Source organism: Salmo trutta, chromosome 20 (assembly GCF_901001165.1).
Source record: "Salmo trutta chromosome 20, fSalTru1.1, whole genome shotgun sequence".
Lineage (NCBI taxonomy): Eukaryota > Metazoa > Chordata > Actinopteri > Salmoniformes > Salmonidae > Salmo > Salmo trutta.
This window is the reverse complement of record NC_042976.1, coordinates 32,783,469-32,803,960: the sequence shown is the minus strand read 5'-3', so window position 1 is coordinate 32,803,960 and position 20,492 is coordinate 32,783,469. Positions and strand designations below refer to the sequence as shown.

General features: G+C 42.1%; 1 protein-coding gene, 1 long non-coding RNA gene and 1 pseudogene across 2 annotated transcripts; 1 reads left to right on the top strand and 2 right to left on the bottom strand.

The window, feature by feature from the left end:
* Positions 1 to 173: 173 nt before the first annotated feature.
* Positions 174 to 11,782, top strand: LOC115155906 (uncharacterized). Its single transcript, XR_003868167.1, has 2 exons — positions 174 to 720; positions 11,629 to 11,782. It is a non-coding gene; the product is annotated as an uncharacterized LOC115155906 (long non-coding RNA).
* Positions 1,624 to 9,284, bottom strand: LOC115155905 (UDP-glucuronosyltransferase-like; annotated as a pseudogene).
* Positions 11,780 to 20,226, bottom strand: LOC115155904 (UDP-glucuronosyltransferase-like). Its single transcript, XM_029702950.1, has 5 exons — positions 19,173 to 20,226; positions 17,634 to 17,765; positions 15,318 to 15,405; positions 14,938 to 15,157; positions 11,780 to 13,666 (listed from the first exon to the last, which is right to left on the bottom strand). Exons 1-5 carry the CDS (start codon positions 20,091 to 20,093, stop codon positions 13,381 to 13,383), a joined length of 1,647 nt encoding a protein of 548 aa, XP_029558810.1. The 5' UTR covers positions 20,094 to 20,226; the 3' UTR covers positions 11,780 to 13,380.
* Positions 20,227 to 20,492: the final 266 nt, after the last annotated feature.

The window sequence follows — 20,492 nt, the reverse complement described above, 5'->3', positions numbered from 1 at the left end:
TATAATTAATTGATATTTTTGTAGAGGTTGATACATTTTAGGGCAAATCAAGTCTGACATTTTAATGTGTAAACTACACATTTTTAGAAGCCTTTTTAAACCTTGAATACAGTACAAGTTTGCATTCCCTGCTGTGCAGGAAATTTCCTGCAACAACAGGCTGATCAAATTAAGGTCCTAGGCCAATTGTTGTAGCAGTAGTCGTGTTCACAACTGAAGAGTATAGCCTACGTCTTCCTTTCACTATAGCTTAATTGGATATTTTTGTATGTGTAAGCAATACCTAAGTTAGCTATATAAAGTACCAGATAGACCATTTACAGTAATTGATGTTCATTATTACTCAGTAAATAAACACCATCAGCCGACTGAAAATCTAGCTAAGTAGCTACAGAAAGTAATGGATAAATTTGACCTTTCCGCAGCAGGTAGCTCTGGTCAGGCAGCTTCATTTTATAGCAGGTTGAGGGACTAACTTACTTCCGCTAGCTACTACTATCTAACATGAGTATAGTCAGTAGCCAGCTAGTGAAAGCCAACTTTGTTCAGTTGTTGTTCAGTTTATTCTGTTGGCATGTAACCTTCCTAATAAGTTCTGCAGCTTAGCTAACATTAGTATTTTTATCTTCCAGTCACACCCACACAGTCTAATCCTTTCTTTGGGCTGCCAACCTAGGGTGTTAACACCGCCACTAAGTCCTTACAATTTTCTATGAGGAGGTGTGTACTTTCGGGTATGAACAAAACAAAAATACAAAAATGGAATAAAAGTGGTTTTGTTTTCCTATATGCCATGTCCAATTTTGATACAATAAAAGCAATTTTCAAATTCAGAATCGAAAAATTTTATGTTTTTTTTTGCTCTCATTTTTTTACTTGAAAATCTAAATAATCTAACTAACACAGACCCAGCCCATTTCCTTTCTCTCTAACTGCAATGAAAAGGGACAAAGATGCAACTTTGTATTACAATTTGTTTGTAGATTTTCACAATGTTTTTTTTTACTTGAAACATTATTACAAACATAATGAAAAAGTACTGTACAACAAAAAAACAATAATTACTGAAATGAAAGCTAGACAGTCAGGGAGCATCGGAAATTCCAAAAACGATGGATAAAGGACTACATTTAGCAAATTTTGACGGCGAGGAAATCTTTTTTTAAATTCAGTGGTGCTCTCTGGACCTTGATGAAGAACGAATGAGTCCCAGACAGTAAAAAGCTGCCATTGCTTTTTACTGTCAAAATGCCTTTCAAAGACAAAGAAATTCTCTCTTGCCACTATATTGTCACGGATCCCTCCGGAACATTCATTACGCACACCTGTCCCCTATTCCCACTGATTAGTACTTGTATAAGTGTGCCCTTGGGTATCATCCTGTGGCATGCAACAATGTTTACCCTCGCTCTTTTGTTTGGGTACAGCCCAGTGTTTTTGTATGTGTTTGTTTTGGGTGTATTAAAAACCCCTATAGTGTATTCCTGCACCTGTCTCCAAAATCCTTTATACCAGCATGACATATATTGGTTGTGTTACCAGGATCTTAAATTGTATAAAAATAAAAAGTTGTACACTCATATATATATACTCCAAACAACTGATTAATTAAACCTAATAACCAACATTTCGCCAAATCTGACTGCGGCTTGATTTATTTTTTATATAGTTTAATCTTCGTTAGTTAGCACCTCTACAAAACAATGTGAGTGTGCATCAGCTCATGCTTTTTACGAAACATGATCTTGAATTAGCATCACAGATGCCAGACAGGCCAACAGTTTTGGAGTCACACTCCTCCCAAGACACAGTGGCTGACTGTGGAATACATAGGAGGCTGCTGAGGGGAGGACGGCTCATAATAATGGCTGTAATGGAGCGAATGAAATGGCATCAAACACATGGAAACTACGTGTTTGATGTATTTGATACCATTCCACTCATTCCGCTCCAGCCATTACCAGCAGTTAAGGTGCCACCAACCTCCTGTGGTGGAATGAGACTGTCTTGCTGGTGGCAGGCATCAGGCCTTATCGACATCAGACACATGAAGTTACTCTGACATTATCCTGAGATATCAAATCAAACAAACATAAAAATGGCAAATCTCTGTCAGGCATTTCTTTCCTTCAAGCTACAGTAGCCTATTCACTCCCTGTTATACACAGGGCCTAGAGTGGGCAGTATAGTTACTCTGGACTCTAGGGCCTGGTGGCTTGGGCTGGGATTCAATCTGTGGCGCATTGTAGCGCGCTTGACATTTGAAGGTATTTTCTGATTGAGCCAACATCTGCAGCGTTTACTGTGAATGTGATCTCAGTAAACACAGGAACATTGCCTTTAAAAGGCACATTATTGTCGACAACGCTCTACAACGAGCCTTGGATTGAATCCCGGCCTAGGCCACAGGAAGGACATTCACTCACTCTTCTTCTTCTTCTTCATAGTCCTCTTCGTTCCACAACACTTGCGGAAGCAGACTTTGCAGCATTTAACGGTGACCATGACAACAATGAGAACTATAGTGAGTAGCAGAGTGAACACGTCCAGACTGTGGTACTGGATCCAGTTGAGGTCGTGAGCGGCGGGTCTCAGGTGTTCCGCTCCGCCGTGGCGCATCACAAACTCTGACCAGAACACAGCCAGGTCCAGGGGCTTGATGGGACGGTCCTTATGTACTGCTGACAGCTTCAGCATCTTCTCCTTGTAACTGGGGAGGAAGGACAGATGCAACAGGGTTTAGAATCTCCTCATAGACTGGGGCTGAATTCTAATGAGGAACTCAGACGTTCATGTAAATCATGCATTGTTGACAATATTATATTTGCACTGAAACTCAATATTTAAATCTTAAATTAGGATTTGGTCCCTGTACTGTTTGCACTGCTATATTTAAATCCTACTTGTCCTGTTTATTGGAGCTTGTGTACTAAAACGTGTCTACACCTCAACAATTTATAACTATTTTTACCAGAAAGGTGAGATTTTAACCTATCTTGAAGAATGCAGCATTACTAGTTATTGTTGATGGTTCTCTCATGATAAAAATTACTTTCAGGGATTACATTTTAGATTCCATGTACTTTCATTTAAGAGGTTAATAGTTTGTATATTCAGTGTATAACATGTCCTTGTAACATTATTGTACTGAGCAAAAATATAAACGCAACATGTAAAATGTTGGTCCCAGAATTGTTCCATATGCACAAAAAGCTTTTTTCTCTCAAATTTTGTGAACAAATTTGTTTACATCCCTGTTAGTGAACATTTTGTCTTTGCCAAGATAATCCATCCACTTGACAGGTGTGGCATATCAAGAAGCTGATTAAACAGCATGGTCATTATACAGGTGTACCTTGAGCTAGGGAAAATGTGCAGCTTTGTCACACAACACAATGCCTCAGATGTCTGAAGTTTTGAGGGAGCGTGCAATTGGCATGCTGACTGTAGGAATGTCCACCAGAGCTGTTGCAAGCTAATTTAATGTTAATTTCTCTACCATAAGCCGCCTCCAACGTCGTTTTCGAAAATGTGGCAGTACGTCCAACTGGCCTCACAACCACAGACCATGCGTACGGCGTTGTGTGGGTGAGCGGTTTGCTGATGTCAATGTTGTGAACAGAGTGCCCCATGGTGGCGGTGGGGTTATGTTATGGGCGGGCATAAGCTACGGACAACGAACACAATTCAATTTTATCGATTGGCAATTTGAATGCACAAAAAGATTGTGACGAGATCCTGAGGCCCATTGTGAGGCCCATTTTTTTAAAGGTATCTGTGACCAACAGATGCATATCTGTATTCCCAGTCATGTGAAATCCATAGATTAGGGCCTAATTCATTTATTTCAATTGACTGATTTCCTCATATGAACTGTAACTCAGTAAAATAGTAGAAATTGTTGCATGTTGCGTTTATATTTTTGTTCAGTATACTTCCTTGTATTACGTTAACATGATGTCTGACCTCTTGTCGTTGATGACCTTGTTGAGGGCCTCCACCAGTTTGTCTGAGGTGATATCGAACAAAGTGAGCACCTCCCCGACACCCCTCACCGTCATGCGGTGTACGTTGTCACTCTGGTCACCGAACAACGGAAGCATCACCATGGGAACACTGTTACAGATCCCCTCGTAGATACCGTGGGTTCCTCCGTGGGTGATGAAGGCCTTGACCTTGGGGTGGCCTAGAACATGGAACATTCACCACGAAGATGTATTGTTTCTCTTGCAAAATGGCAACAAAAGTAGAATGTGTTTACTGAGAAGAGTACCCCTCTGTAACTCAGGTGGTTTTCATTATAACTATATCATTGTAACATTATCTCTGATGATGAGAGAAGAAACCAACCCAGCAGATCATTCTGAGGAAGCCACTTCATCAATCTGACGTTGTCTGGAGCGTTCTCAGGCACCACTCCTGTGTACCTCCACACCACCTGAAAACAGAGAACAGTTTACTTAGCTAATCAAGTCATATAGTTTTAAGGCATAGCTCCAGTGTACGCTACACAAACTGAACAACATAGAACAGCAGCTTGCCATGACCCTTGATGTAGTATATGAAGAATGGAGAATATGCAAATGTCATTGAAACTCCATGTAATGTCAGCATTCCTCAGAGTTAAGTACAACGGGGGACAAAGGACTTGTTCTTAGTTTAGATTAGATTAATTGTGGATTGGAGATTAGGCCTATATGCAGCTTTGGGAACTAATTTTCTAAATGTAATCTGTTACAGTTACCTGTCCAAAATAGTAATCACTAACGTAACTTTTGGATTACCCAAACTCAGTAACGTAATCTAATTACTTTCAGTTACTTTTAGATTACTTTCCCCTTAAGAGGCATTAGAAGAAGACAAAAATGAATATTACCAATTGAATGACATCTATTGCAGGATTAATCAATGTTAGAGTTTACATAGCTGGCCATAAATGGATGTTGCATTTTACATTACAGGTTTGTTATGTAGGCTTCTTCTAACCCATTGCTTTCTTCAACAGATAATTATACAATTAGGCTATATTGATTTTGTTTTATTAGGATCCCCATTACCTGACGCCAATGGCGACAGCTAGTCTTACTGGGGTCTGACACATAACGAAAAATAGATTACAGACAAAATATTTTACAATTGACATACTGTACATTAACATGTAGTGTGTGTGTGTGTGTGTGTGCGTGTGTGTGTGTGTGTGTGTGTGTGTGTGTGTGCATCTATCAGTTCCACATACTTGTCAGTGCATACACACAACAAGTAGGTCATATGGGGGAGAGGCCTTGTGCCTGGAGGTGTGGCTTTATTTGTTTTTTGATATGGAAGGGAGTTCCCTGCAATCATGGCTCTGTATAATACTGTATGTTTTCTTGAATTTGTTCCTGACCTGGGGACTGTGAAAAGACCCTTGCTGGCATGTCTGGTGGGGTAAGTGTGTTTGTCAGTGCTGTGTGTAAGTTGACTATGCAAACAATTTGTTTCTTATAAAAATAAGAAGCGATGCAGTCAGTCTCCTCAACTCTTAGCCAGAGAGACTGGCATGCATAGTATTGATATTAGCCCTCTGACTACAATGAAGAGCAAAATGTGCCACTCTGTTCTGGGCCAGCTGCAGCTTAACTAGGTCCTTTGCTGCACTTGACCACACGACTGGACAATAATCAAGATAAGATAAAACTAGAGCCTGCAGGACTTGCTTTATGTAGTGTGGTGTCAAAAAAGCAGAGCATCTCTTAATCACAGACAGACTTACAACCATTCAATATTTTTGGACCATGACAGTTTAGAATCTAAGGTAACACCAAGTCATTTAGTCTCCTCAACTTGTTCAACAGCCACACCATTCATTACCAGATTCAGCTGAGGTCTAGATCTTAAAGAATGATTTGTACTAAATACAATGGTCTTAGTTTTAGAGATGTTCAGGACCAGTTTAGTACTGGCCACCCATTGTAGAACTGACTACAACTCTTTGTTTAGGGTTGCGCTGATTTCACTAGCTGTGGTTGCTGACGCGTATAGGGTTGAATCACAGTATACATGGACACACAGGCTGAAATCTAACAGTATAGCTCCCACAATCTTCTTCTTCTGAATTTATTTCAACCAATCATCAGTCAATTGTGTCATTGCAGTGCATGACTAAGCTAACATATGGAATTGTTTAAAGTTGGTCATACTATTGATCATTTAGCTATTTGATTTAGAATTTTAGGACCCCATTTGGTATTACAAATATATATAAAAAATGTTATTTGATAAAATATTTAATTTGGCCTCTACTACCATAGCCCATAGAAACGCATTGAATAATATTCATAAATAGCAAAAAAGACAGTAAAAAAGGAATAAGGTTTTAAAGTGTCTGTCCTATATCTAGGAGATGTAAGAAAGCTCAGGAAATATGTTGTCAGTTGTTGATGTCTACAGAAGACGTAGAGACTATACTTAAAGATTGTGTTGGTCAGAATGGTTATCTGTGGGAAACATTATGTAACAGACAGATGATGGAGGCGTTCCAATCAACACCATATTCCCTATACAGTGCACTACTTTTGACCAACTGTGGTCAAAAGTAGTGCAATATATGGAATAGGGTGCCATTTGGGACAGCACCGAGGAGTCTTTACCCTCTGAGGAATCCTACTGAAGGCATCAAAGAACTGCTTGGCTTTCTCCTCAGGCATCTGAGAGATCATAGAGCCCAGGGTGAAGACCACAAAGCCACCTTCTCCTGACTCATCCACAAACTCCTGCATGAAATCAGTCAACTGAAATAAATTCATTAAGCCCTAGTCTATGGATTTCATGTTACTGGCTGGGGGGCGCAGCCATGGGTGGGCCTGGGAGCATGGGTGGACCTGGGAGGGCATAGGCCCACCCACTGGGGAGCCAATCAGAATGAGTTTTTCCCCACAAAAGGGCTTTATTACAGACATAAATACGCCTAAGTTTCATCAGCTGTCCGGGTGGCTTGTCGCAGACGATCCCGCAGGTGAAGAAGCCGGATGTGGAGGTCCTGGGCTGGCATGGTTACACGTGTTCTGTGGTTGTGAGGCCGGTTGGATGTACTGCCAAATTCTCTAAAACGATGTTGGAGACGGCTTATGGGAGAGAAATATACGTTCTTTTCTCTGGCAACAGCTCTGGTGGACATTTCTGCAGTCAGCATGCCAATTGCACGCTCTCTCAAAACTTGAGACATCTGTGACATTGTACTGTGTGACAAAGCTTTACACTTTGGAGTGGCCTTTTATTGTCCCCAGCACAATTACCTGTTCCTTTTCTTTTCTTTCTTATTCTTGATTAGGGGCTTGTAGGTAAGCACTTCACTGTAAGGTCTACACCTATTGTATTCGGTGCAAATAACATTTGATTTGAAGGTGCACCTGTGGAATGATCATGCTGTTTAATCAACTTCTAAGAAGTAAGAAAAAACAACCACATATCACAGTTATTGCAAGTACACCCTTCTCCGAAATATCTACGGAACCACACACACGATGAACCAAACACACAATGAATTGTGGTCCTTCACTATGCAATGGAATTGTATGTACATACAGGCAGAAAACAAACAGCAACTGCTGTGTGAAACCTTACCTCATGGTGGTCATCAATATTTCACATTGAACAATAAACAGACAAGGCATCAAATTATTTAATTCACATTAAAAATGTATGTTTAAATTCCACACATCAGTATTAGAAGAGTATTTGGTCTGGTTAGCAAAACATTAACTGAAGGAGGAAGGGTGAAGTTGTGAAAGGATAACATGCTTTGATAACACAACCTGTATGTATAGAAGATAAAGGCATAATAAACCCTATCACAATCACAGCTAACCCCAACCCTTACCCTACAGAACAATCCCTGCAGAGTAGTTTATCTTCCTGTGGTTTGTAGGGTAGGAACTAGAAGGGCCCCTCAGTTCCTCTGCTAGATTATAATGGCCACATTCCAGGAAGAAATAACTGTGTACTCTGTCCTAAATGGCACCCTATTACCCAAATAGTAAACTACTTTTGACCAGGGCCCATAGGGTTCTGGTCAAAAGTAGTTCACTATATTAGGAATAGGGTACCATTTGGGACACAACAATGCTGTTCCTGGCTCAGGTTTCACTGGCTGAACACAGTGTTTAGAAAAGAGAAAGAATGGAGGGTAGTACAGAGAGGGACGCTCTCCCAAAGTGAATGTTGAGCAGAAACTCTATTTGAATGTTTTTTCTTTGTATTTTTTGTGGTGTGGGCAGTGGGAGTATAATTGCTACAGTAGTGAATCTATCTCTTGAGGTTTCTGGACCTGGATCCATATAGGCTGCACAGCTAAGCACAGTTGAAGTTGTTTGGTCTAAAACATATTCTTATGAGACTCACCGCTGGAAGTGGAGCTCTTTTACCACAGTTGATGCCTCCAATGTTGACCATGTTGGGCATCCTGGGTTTGGGATACTCAAAGGAGTAGTCATACCTCAGCAGCCAGATCGCCCCGTGACCCAGCAGTTCCCTGTACGTCATGTCCTTCTCCAGGTACCTACTGGTCAGCTCGTCAAAGTTGGCAAACATTACCGTACACAGGTAGCTCTCCAGACTGTACATGAGCATGTTCTTAACCCTCCCTATGAAGTCCATGTGGTCAGTGTTGCCGGAGAAGAAGCGTGGTACGTAGGATGGGGGAGTGGGGCACTAGGCAGCCTTCTCATCCAGCCCACAGGGGATCCCCCTGGAGAAGTACACCGCTGGGATGTTGAAGGACTCAGCGATGATGGATCCACAGGGTAGGAAGGGGTCGGTCAGCATCATCTGAAACCTTTCTCCTCTCAGTCGCTGCATCAGGGGCTCGTCATACAGCAGACCCTCACAACCTTTCATCTGCATGGTGGTGAAGTGAACCAGGTGCTGCACGTTCACGAATATGTACATTATATCCGGGGCCTTGAGGAACGCTGCGTCCTTCAGTTTGTTGACGTTCTCGTCCAGCTGTGCCTTGCTGTAGGGGACCCTAAAGGTCTCAGTCCTGTAGTAGTCAGAGCCCTGGATGAGGATGGATGTGTCAGGGACCAGCACAATCATCTCATGGCCTCTGGCCGCCAGCTCCTTCACCAGAAGCTTCATGCTCAGCCAGTGGCTCCTGTCTACAGGCATCACCAGGACCTTGTCTCCTTGGACAGGTGCTGGACACAGGGCAAGGCAGCACAGCAGAACCAGCAGTCCCAGCCTAAGCCCCTGCATGATGCTGCCTCCACCCATGATGCTGCCACCACCATGCTTCACCGTAGGGATGGTGCGAGGTTTCCTCCAGACGTGACGCTTGGCATTCAGGCCAAAGAGTTCAATCTTGGTTTTATCAGACCAGAGAATCTTGTTTCTCATGGTCTGAGAGTCTTTAGGTGCCTTTTGGCAAACTCCAAGCAGGCTATAGTGTGCCTTTTACTGAGGAGTGACTTCCGTCCGGCCACTCTACCATAAAGGCCTGATTGGTGGAATGCTGCAGAGGTGGTTGTCCTTCTGGAAGGTTCTACCATCTCAACAGAGGAACTCTTGAGCTCTGTCAGAGGGACCAGCGGATTCTTTGTCACCTCCCTGACTAAGGCTCTTCTCCCCCGATTGCTCCGTTTGGCCGGGCAGCCAGCTCTAGGAAGGGTCTTGGTGGTTCCAAACTTCTTCCGTTTAAGAATGGTGGAGGCCACTGTGTTCTTGGGGACCTTCAATGCTGCAGAAATGTTTTGGTACCCTTCCCCAGATCTGTGCCTCGACACAATCCTGTCTCGGAACTCTACGGACAATTCCTTCGACCTCATGGCTTGGTTTTTGCTCTGACATGCACTGTCAACTGTGGGACCTTATATGGACAGGTGTGTGCCTTTCCAAATCATGTCCACTCAATTGAATTTACCACAGGTGGACTCGAATCAAGTTGTAGAATCATCTCAAGGATGATCAATGGAAACAGGACGCACCTGAGCTCAATTTTGAGTCTTATAGCAAAGGGTCTGAATACTTATGTAAAAAGGTATTTCTACAAACCTGTTTTCAATTTGTCATTATGGGGTATTGTGTGTAGATTGCTGAGGATTTTTTTTACATCCATTTTAGAATAAGGCTGTAACGTAACGAAATGTGGAAAAAGTCAATGGGTCTGAATACTTTCCAAAGGCACTGTATAGATGTAGGATATTAATTTGACCATTTTCTCACAGCAGGAAAATAATCCTGCAGCAACAGGAAATGAGAATTATTGTATGGATTATAATTCATTGATATTTTTGTTAAGGTTGATACATTTTAGGGCAAATCAAGTCTGACATTTTAAAGTGTAAAGTACCGTAATTTCCAGACTATAAGCGGCAACTTTTTTCCCACGCTTTGAACAGCGCGACTTAAACAATGACGCGGCTAATATATGGATTTTTCCCGCTTTCAAATTTTTTTCTCCAAAAAAACACATTCTGTGACATGCTCAGTTTTTTGGCGGCATGAAGCTTTCATTAGACCAATGAAATTGCCGAACGGGTTAAGGTCAAACAACTTTTTTGTTTACTGTTTAGATTAAATCGAGCGAGCTCAAACTTCCCATCATTCTGATTACGGTAGTCATTTTGTCCCCCTCATCATGGCAAAGACACGGAGAAATGCATATGATGCAGCTTTCAAGTTGAAGGCGATTGATCTGGCTGTTGGAAAAGGAAATAGAGCTGCTGCACGGGAGCTTGGTCTTAATGAGTCGATGATAAGACATTGGAAACAGCAGCGTGAGGAATTGACTCAGCGCAAAAAGACAACTAAAGCTTTCGGAGGGAAGAAAAGCAGATGGCCCGAACTAGAAAATGAGCTCGAAGACTGGGTCAACACAGAGAGCAGACGGCCGAGGTGTTGCAGCTTATAGACGTGCGGCTTATTTATGTTCAAAATAATATATATTTTTAAATTCAGTGGGTGCGGCTTATATTCAGGTGCGCTCAATAGCCCGGAAATTACGGTACACATTTTAGAAGCCTTTTTAAACCTTGAATAACAGTACAAGTTTGCATTCCCTGCTGTGCAGGAAATTTCCTGCAACAACAGGCTGATCAAATTAAGATCCTAGGCCAATTGTTGTAGCAGTAGTCGTGTTCACAACTGAAGAGTATAGCCTACGTCTTCCTTTCACTATAGCTTAATTGGATATTTTTGTATGTGTAAGCAATACCTAAGTTAGCTATATAAAGTACCAGATAGACCATTTACAGTAATTGCTGTTCATTATTACTCAGTAAATAAACACCATCAGCCGACTGAAGATCTAGCTAAGTAGCTACAGAAAGTAATGGATAAATTTGACCTTTCCGCAGCAGGTAGCTCTGGTCAGGCAGCTTCATTTTATAGCAGGTTGAGGGACTAACTTACTTCCGCTAGCTACTACTATCTAACATGAGTATAGTCAGTAGCCAGCTAGTGAAAGCCAACTTTGTTCAGTTGTTGTTCAGTTTATTCTGTTGGCATGTAACCTTCCTAATAAGTTCTGCAGCTTAGCTAACATTAGTATTTTTATCTTCCAGTCACACCCACACAGTCAAATCCTTTCTTTGGGCTGCCAACCTAGGGTGTTAACACCGCCACTAAGTCCTTACAATTTTCTATGAGGAGGTGTGTACTTCCGGGTATGAACAAAACAAAAAACAAAAATACAAAAATGGAATAAAAGTGGTTATTTGTTTCTTGTTATTCCATGTCCAATTTTGATACAATAAATGAGAAAAGGCATTTTCAAATTCAGAAACGAAAAATAAATATTGAACCATTTTCAGTTTCTTTTTACTCTCCTTTTTTGACTTGGAAATCAAAATAACCAAACTTACACAGCCCTGGTCACTTACACAGCCCCAGCCCATTTCCTTTACCTCTAACTGCAATGAAAAGGGACAAAGATGCAACTTTGTATTACAATTTGTTTGTAGATTTTCACAATGTTTTTTTTTAACTTGAAACATTATTACAAACATAATGAAAAAGTACTGTACAACAAAAAAACAATAATTACTGAAATGAAAGCTAGACAGTCAGGAAGCATCGGAAATTCCAAAAACGATGGATAAAGGACTACATTTAGCACATTTTGACGGCGAGGAAAAACATGTCAGTGGTGCTCTCTGGACCTTGATGAAGACCGAATGAGGCCCAGGCAAAATGACACACCTGCCATAGCTTTTTACTGTCAAAATGCCTTTCAAAGACAAAGAGAAATTCTCTCTTGCCAGTATATTGTCACGGATCCCTCCGGAACATTCATTACGCACACCTGTCCCCTATTCCCACTGATTAGTACTTGTATAAGTGTGCCCTTGGGTATCGTCCCGTGGCGTTCAACAAGGTTTACCCTTGCGCTTTTGTTTGGGTACAGCCCAGTGTTTTTGTATGTGTTTGTTTTGGGTGTATTAAAAACCCCTATAGTGTATATAGGTGGTATACCCTGCACCTGTCTCCAAAATGATTTATACCAGCATGACATATATTGGTTGTGTTACCAGGATCATAAATTGTATAAAAACAAAGTTGTACACTCAATATATATACTCCAAACAATTGATTAATTAAACCTAATAACCAACGTTTCGCCAACTCTGACTGTGTGACTTTATTTTTTATATAGTTTAATCTTCGTTAGTTAGCACCTCTACAAAACAATGTGAGTGTGCATCAGCTCATGCTTTTTACTAAACATGATCTTGAATTAGCATCACAGATGCCAGACAGGCCAACAGTTTTGGAGTCACACTCCTCCCAAGACACAGTGGCTGACTGTGGAATACATAGGAGGCTGCTGAGGGGAGGACGGCTCATAATAATGGCTGTAATGGAGCGAATGAAATGGCATCAAACACATGGAAACTACGTGTTTGATGTATTTGATACCATTCCACTCATTCCGCTCCAGCCATTTCCAGCAGTTAAGGTGCCACCAACCTCCTGTGGTGGAATGAGACTGTCTTGCTGGTGGCAGGCATCAGGCCTTATCGACATCAGACACATGAAGTTACTCTGACATTATCCTGAGATATCAAATCAAACAAACATAAAAATGGCAAATCTCTGTCAGGCATTTCTTTCCTTCAAGCTACAGTAGCCTATTCACTCCCTGTTATACACAGGGCCTAGAGTGGGCAGTATAGTTACTCTGGACTCTAGGGCCTGGTGGCTTGGGCTGGGATTCAGTCTGTGGCGCATTGTAGCGCGCTTGACATTTGAAGGTATTTTCTGATTGAGCCAACATCTGCAGCGTTTACTGTGAATGTGATCTCAGCAAACACAGGAACATTTCCTTTAAAAGGCACATTATTGTCGACAGCGCTCTACAACGAGCCTTGGATTGAATCCCGGCCTAGTCCACAGGAAGGACATTCACTCACTCTTCTTCTTCATAGTCAACTTCGTTCCACAACACTTGCGGAAGCAGACTTTGCAGCATTTAACGGTGACCATGACAACAATGAGAACTATAGTGAGTAGCAGAGTGAACACGTCCAGACTGTGGTACTGGATCCAGTTGAGGTCGTGAGCGGCGGGTCTCAGGTGTTCCGCTCCGCCGTGGCGCATCACAAACTCTGACCAGAACACAGCCAGGTCCAGGGGCTCAATGGGACGGTCCTTATGTACTGCTGACAGCTTCAGCATCTTCTCCTTGTAACTGGGGAGGAAGGACAGATGCAACAGGGTTTACAATCTCCTCATAGACTGGGGCTGAATTCTAATGAGGAACTCAGACGTTCATGTAAATCATGCATTGTTGACAATATTATATTTGCACTGAAACTCAATATGTAAATCTCAAGTTAGGATTTGGTCCCTGTACTGTTTGCACTGCTATATGTATATCCTACTTGTCCTGTTTATTTGAGCTTGTGTCCTACAACGTGTCTACACCTCAACAATTTAGAACTATTTTTACCAGAAAGGTGAGATTTTAACCTATCTTGGAGAATGCAGCATTACTAGTTATTGTTGATGGTTCTCTCATGATAAAAATGACTTTCAGGGATTACATAGATTCCATTTTAGATTCCATGTAGTTTCATTTAAGAGGTTAATAGTTTGTATATTCAGTGTATAACATGTCCTTGTAACATTATTGTACTGAGCAAAAATATAAACGCAACATGTAAAATGTTGGTCCCAGAAATGTTCCATATGCACAAAAAGCTTTTTTCTCTCAAATTTTGTGCACAAATTTGTTTACATCCCTGTTAGTGAACATTTTGTCTTTGCCAAGATTATCCATCCACTTGACAGGTGTGGCATATCAAGAAGCTGATTAAACAGCATGGTCATTATACAGGTGTACCTTGAGCTAGGGACACTCTAAAATGTGCAGCTTTGTCACAACACAATGCCTCAGATGTCTCAAGCTTTGAGGGAGCGTGCAATTGGCATGCTGACTGTAGGAATGTCCACCAGAGCTGTTGCAAGCTAATTTAATGTTCATTTCTCTACCATAAGCCGCCTCCAATGTTGTATTAGAAAATGTGGCAGTACGTCCAACTGGCCTCACAACCACAGACCATGCGTACGGCGTTGTGTGGGTGAGTGGTTTGCTGATGTCAAATGTTGTGAACAGAGTGCCCCATGGTGGCGGTGGGGTTATGTTATGGGCGGGCATAAGCTACGGACAACGAACACAATTCAATTTTATCGATTGGCAATTTGAATGCACAAAAAGATTGTGACGAGATCCTGAGGCCCATTGTGAGGCCCATTTTTTTAAAGGTATCTGTGACCAACAGATGCATATCTGTATTCCCAGTCATGTGAAATCCATAGATTAGGGCCTAATTCATTTATTTCAATTGACTGATTTCCTCATATGAACTGTAACTCAGTAAAATAGTAGAAATTGTTGCATGTTGCGTTTATATTTTTGTTCAGTATACTTCCTTGTATTACGTTAACATGATGTCTGACCTCTTGTCGTTGATGACCTTGTTGAGGGCCTCCACCAGTTTGTCTGAGGTGATATCGAACAAAGTGAGCACCTCCCCGACACCCCTCACCGTCATGCGGTGTACGTTGTCACTCTGGTCACCGAACAACGGAAGCATCACCATGGGAACACTGTTACAGATCCCCTCGTAGATACCGTGGGTTCCTCCGTGGGTGATGAAGGCCTTGACCTTGGGGTGGCCTAGAACATGGAACATTCACCACGAAGATGTATTGTTTCTCTTGCAAAATGGCAACAACAGTAGCATGTGTTTAGTGAGAAGAGTACCTGTAACTCAGGTGGTTTTCATTATAACTATATCATTGTAACATTATCTCTGATGATGAGAGAAGAAACCAACCCAGCAGATCATTCTGAGGAAGCCACTTCATCAATCTGATGTTGTCTGGAGCGTTCTCAGGCACCACTCCTGTGTACCTCCACACCACCTGAAAACAGAGAACAGTTTACTTAGCTAATCAAGTCATATAGTTTTAAGGCATAGCTCCAGTGTACGCTACACAAACTGAACAACATAGAACAGCAGCTTGCCATGACCCTTGATGTAGTGTATGAAGAATGGAGAATATGCAAATGTCATTGAAACTCCATGTAATGTCAGCATTCCTCAGAGTTAAGTACAACGGGGGACAAAGGACTTGTTCTTAGTTTAGATTAGATTAATTGTGGATTGGAGATTAGGCCTATATGCAGCATTGGGTACTAATTTTCTAAATGTAATCCGTTACAATTACTAGTTCCCTGTCCAAAATTGTAATCAGTAACATAACTTTTAAATTACCCAAACTCAGTAACATAATCTAATTACTTTCAGTTACTTTTAGATTACTTTCCCCTTAAGAGGCATTAGAAGAAGACAATAATGAATGTTACCAACTGAATGACATCTATTGCAGGATAAATCAATGTAAGAGTTTACATAGCTGGCCATAAATGGATGTTGCATTTTACATTACAGGTTTGTTATGTAGGCTTCTTCTAACCCATTGCTTTCTTCAACAGATAATTATACAATTAGGCTATATTGATTTTGTTTTATTAGGATCCCCATTACCTGACGCCAATGGCGACAGCTAGTCTTACTGGGGTCTGACACATAACGAAAAATACATTACAGACAAAAGATTTTACAATTGACATACTGTACATTAACATGTAGTGTGTGTGTGTGTGTGTGTGTGTGTGTGTGTGTGTGTGTGTGTGTGTGTGTGTGTGTGTGTGTGTGTGTGTGTGTGTGTGTGTGCATCTATCAGTTCCATATACATGTCAGTGCATACACACAACAAGTAGGTCATATGGGGGAGAGGCCTTGTGCCTGGAGGTGTGGCTTTATTTGTTTTTTGATATGGAAGGGAGTTCCCTGCAATCATGGCTCTGTATAATACTGTATGTTTTCTTGAATTTGTTCCTGACCTGGGGACTGTGAAAAGACCCTTGCTGGCATGTCTGGTGGGGTAAGTGTGTTTGTCAGTGCTGTGTGTAAGTTGACTATGCAAACAATTTGTTTCTTATAAAAATAAGAAGCGATGCAGTCAGTCTCCTCAACTCTTAGCCAGAGAGACTGGCATGCATAGTATTGATATTAGCCCTCTGACTACAATGAAGAGCAAAATGTGCCACTCTGTTCTGGGCCAGCTGCAGCTTAACTAGGTCCTTTGCTGCACTTGACCACACGACTGGACAATAATCAAGATAAGATAAAACTAGAGCCTGCAGGACTTGCTTTATGTAGTGTGGTGTCAAAAAAGCAGAGCATCTCTTAATCACAGACAGACTTACAACCATTCAATATTTTTGGACCATGACAGTTTAGAATCTAAGGTAACACCAAGTCATTTAGTCTCCTCAACTTGTTCAACAGCCACACCATTCATTACCAGATTCAGCTGAGGTCTAGATCTTAAAGAATGATTTGTACTAAATACAATGGTCTTAGTTTTAGAGATGTTCAGGACCAGTTTAGTACTGGCCACCCATTGTAGAACTGACTGCAACTCTTTGTTTAGGGTTGCGCTGATTTCACTAGCTGTGGTTGCTGACGCGTATAGGGTTGAATCACAGTATACATGGACACACAGGCTGAAATCTAACAGTATAGCTCCCACAATCTTCTTCTTCTGAATTTATTTCAACCAATCATCAGTCAATTGTGTCATTGCAGTGCATGACTAAGCTAACATATGGAATTGTTTAAAGATGGTCATACTATTGATCATTTAGCTATTTGATTTTGAATTTTAGGACCCCATTTGGTATTACAAATATATATAAAAAATGTTATTTGATAAAATATTTAATTTGGCCTCTACTACCATAGCCCATAGAAACGCATTGAATAATATTCATAAATAGCAAAAAAGACAGTAAAAAAGGAATAAGGTTTTAAAGTGTCTGTCCTATATCTAGGAGATGTAAGAAAGCTCAGGAAATATGTTGTCAGTTGTTGATGTCTACAGAAGACGTAGAGACTATACTTAAAGATTGTGTTGGTCAGAATGGTTAACTGTGGGAAACATTATGTAACAGACAGATGATGGATGCGTTCCAATCAACACCATATTCCCTATACAGTGCACTACTTTTGACCAACTGTGGTCAAAAGTAGTGCAATATATGGAATAGGGTGCCATTTGGGACACCAACAAGGAGTCCTTACCCTCTGAGGGATCCTGCTGAAGGCATCAAAGAACTGCTTGGCTTTCTCCTCAGGCATCTGAGAGATCATAGAGCCCAGGGTGAAGACCACGAAGCCATCCTCTCCTGACTCATCCACAAACTCCTGCAGGTCCTGTTGAGGCACAGGGGAAGAGTTAGTTTACAAAAACATTTTACATTTATACTTAACAAAAATATAAACGCAACATGCAACAATTTAAATGATTTTATGAGGAAATCAGTCAGCTGAAATAAATAAATTAAGCCCTAATCTATGGATTTCATGTTAGTGGGCAGGGGCGCAGCCATGGGTGGGAGCCACGCCCATCCACTGGGGAGCCAGGCCCAGCCAATCAGATTGATTTTTTCCCCACAAAATAGCTTTATTACAGACATAAATACGCCTAAGTTTCATCAGCTGTCCGGGTGGCTTGTCGCAGACGATCCCGCAGGTGAAGAAGCCGGATGTGGAGGTCCTGGGCTGGCATGGTTACACGTGGTCTGTGGTTGTGAGGCCGGTTGGATGTACTGCCAAATTCTCTAAAACGATGTTGGAGGCGGCTTATGGGAGAGAAATATACGTTCATTTCTCTGGCAACAGCTCTGGTGGACATTTCTGCAGTCAGCATGCCAATTGCACGCTCTCTCAAAACTTGAGACATCTGTGACATTGTACTGTGTGACAAAGCTTTACACTTTGGAGTGGCCTTTTATTGTCCCCAGCACAATTACCTGTTCCTTTTCTTTTCTTTCTTATTCTTGATTAGGGGCTTGTAGGTAAGCACTTCACTGTAAGGTCTACACCTATTGTATTCGGTGCATGTAACTTATAAAATGTGATTTGAAGGTGCACCTGTGGAATGATCATGCTGTTTAATCAACTTCTAAGAAGTAAGAAAAAACAACCACATATCACAGTTATTGCAAGTACACCCTTCTCCGAAATATGCGCAGAACCACACACACAATGAACCAAACACACAATGAATTGTGGTCCTTCACTATGCAATGGAATTGTATGTACATACAGGCAGAAAACAAACAGCAACTGCTGTGTGAAACCTTACCTCATGGTGGTCATCAATATTTCACATTGAACAATAAACAGACAAGGCATCAAATTATTTCATTCACATTAAAAATGTATGTTTAAATTCCACACATCAGTATTAGAACAGTCTTAGGTCTGGTTAGCAAAACATTAACTGAAGTAGGGAGGGTGAAGTTGTGAAAGGATAACATGCTTTGATAACACAACCTGTATGTATAGAAGATAAAGGCATAATAAACCCTATCACAATCACAGCTAACCCCAACCCTTACCCTACAGAACAATCCCTGCAGAGTAGTTTATCTTCCTGTGGTTTGTAGGGTAGGAACTAGAAGGGCCCCTCAGTTCCTCTGCTAGATTATAGTGGGGGGTATAATTGCTACAGTAGTGAATCTATCTCTTGAGGTTTCTGGACCTGGATCCATATAGGCTGCACAGCTAAGCACAGTTGAAGTTGTTTGGTCTAAAACATATTCTTATGAGACTCACCGCTGGAAGTGGAGCTCTTTTACCACAGTTGATGCCTCCAATGTTGACCATGTTGGGCATCCTGGGTTTGGGATACTCAAAGGAGTAGTCATACCTCAGCAGCCAGATCGCCCCGTGACCCAGCAGTTCCCTGTACGTCATGTCCTTCTCCAGGTACCTACTGGTCAGCTCGTCAAAGCTGGCAAACATTACCGTACACAGGTAGCTCTCCAGATTGTACATGAGCATGTTCTTAACCCTCCCTATGAAGTCCATGTGGTCAGTGTTGCCGGAGAAGAAGCGTGGTACGTAGGATGGGGGAGTGGGGCACTGGGCAGCCTTCTCATCCAGCCCACAGGGGATCCCCCTCGTGAAGTACACCGCTGGGATGTTGAAGGACTCAGCGATGATGGATCCACAGGGTAGGAAGGGGTCGGTCAGCATCATCTTGAACCCTTCTCCTCTCAGTCGCTGCATCAGGGGCTCGTCATACAGCAGACCCTCACAACCTTTCATCTGCATGGTGGTGAAGTGAACCAGGTGCTGCACGTTCACGAATATGTCCATTATATCCGGGGCCTTGAGGAACGCTGCGTCCTTCAGCTTGTTGACGTTCTCGTCCAGCTGTGCCTTGCTGTAGGGGACCCTAAAGGTCTCAGTCCTGTAGTAGTCAGAGCCCTGGATGAGGATGGATGTGTCAGGGACCAGCACAATCATCTCATGGCCTCTGGCCGCCAGCTCCTTCACCAGTAGCTTCATGCTCAGCCAGTGGCTCCCGTCTACAGGCATCACCAGGACCTTGTCTCCCTGGACAGGTGCTGGACACAGGGCAAGGCAGCACAGCAGAACCAGCAGTACCAGCCTAAGCCCCTGCCTCATCCCCAACCCTGGCCCCTGTCTCAGCCCCGGCCTCAGCACAAGAACACCCTTCCGCCAGCCCATGCCTCTCTTCCTCTCTGCTCAGTTACACAAGCTGTTTTGTGAGAAGGAAACTACCTCCCTGAAGTCTGGAACTGAATGCTACTGAGAGGGGGCTGGACCTCAGACTACACTGTGTGTGAGTGGGAGTGTGTGTCTCCCTGCTATGTCTGGGTCTGCCTTTCTGTTATATAACCCCAGTCAGTCCTTCCTGTTGACTAAAGTCTATCAGTAGGCTGAATGGTTCAGACTATTGTGGACATGGAGAGGATTAGCTCGCCAGTCATTTCAATGTGACAGCCTTAACATATAGGGTAGCCGAGTTTGTTCTGGGTGCCGACATTAGCTGCCTATTGACTAGTGACTTATAATGTACTCGTTTATTTTTGCGAAAGTATAACAGTTATACTTATGATCAGTAAA

Coding starts and splice junctions, on each gene's coding strand:
- LOC115155904 (XM_029702950.1), bottom strand. CDS start 20,093: ATGGGCTGGCGGAAGGGTGTTCTTGTGCTGAGGCCGGGGCTGAGACAG. Junction 17,766..19,172: donor AAAGAGCTCCACTTCCAGCG/GTGAGTCTCATA, acceptor GTGCCTCAACAG/GACCTGCAGGAGTTTGTGGA. Junction 13,667..14,937: donor AAGGTCATCAACGACAAGAG/GTCAGACATCAT, acceptor CTTCCTCCCCAG/TTACAAGGAGAAGATGCTGA.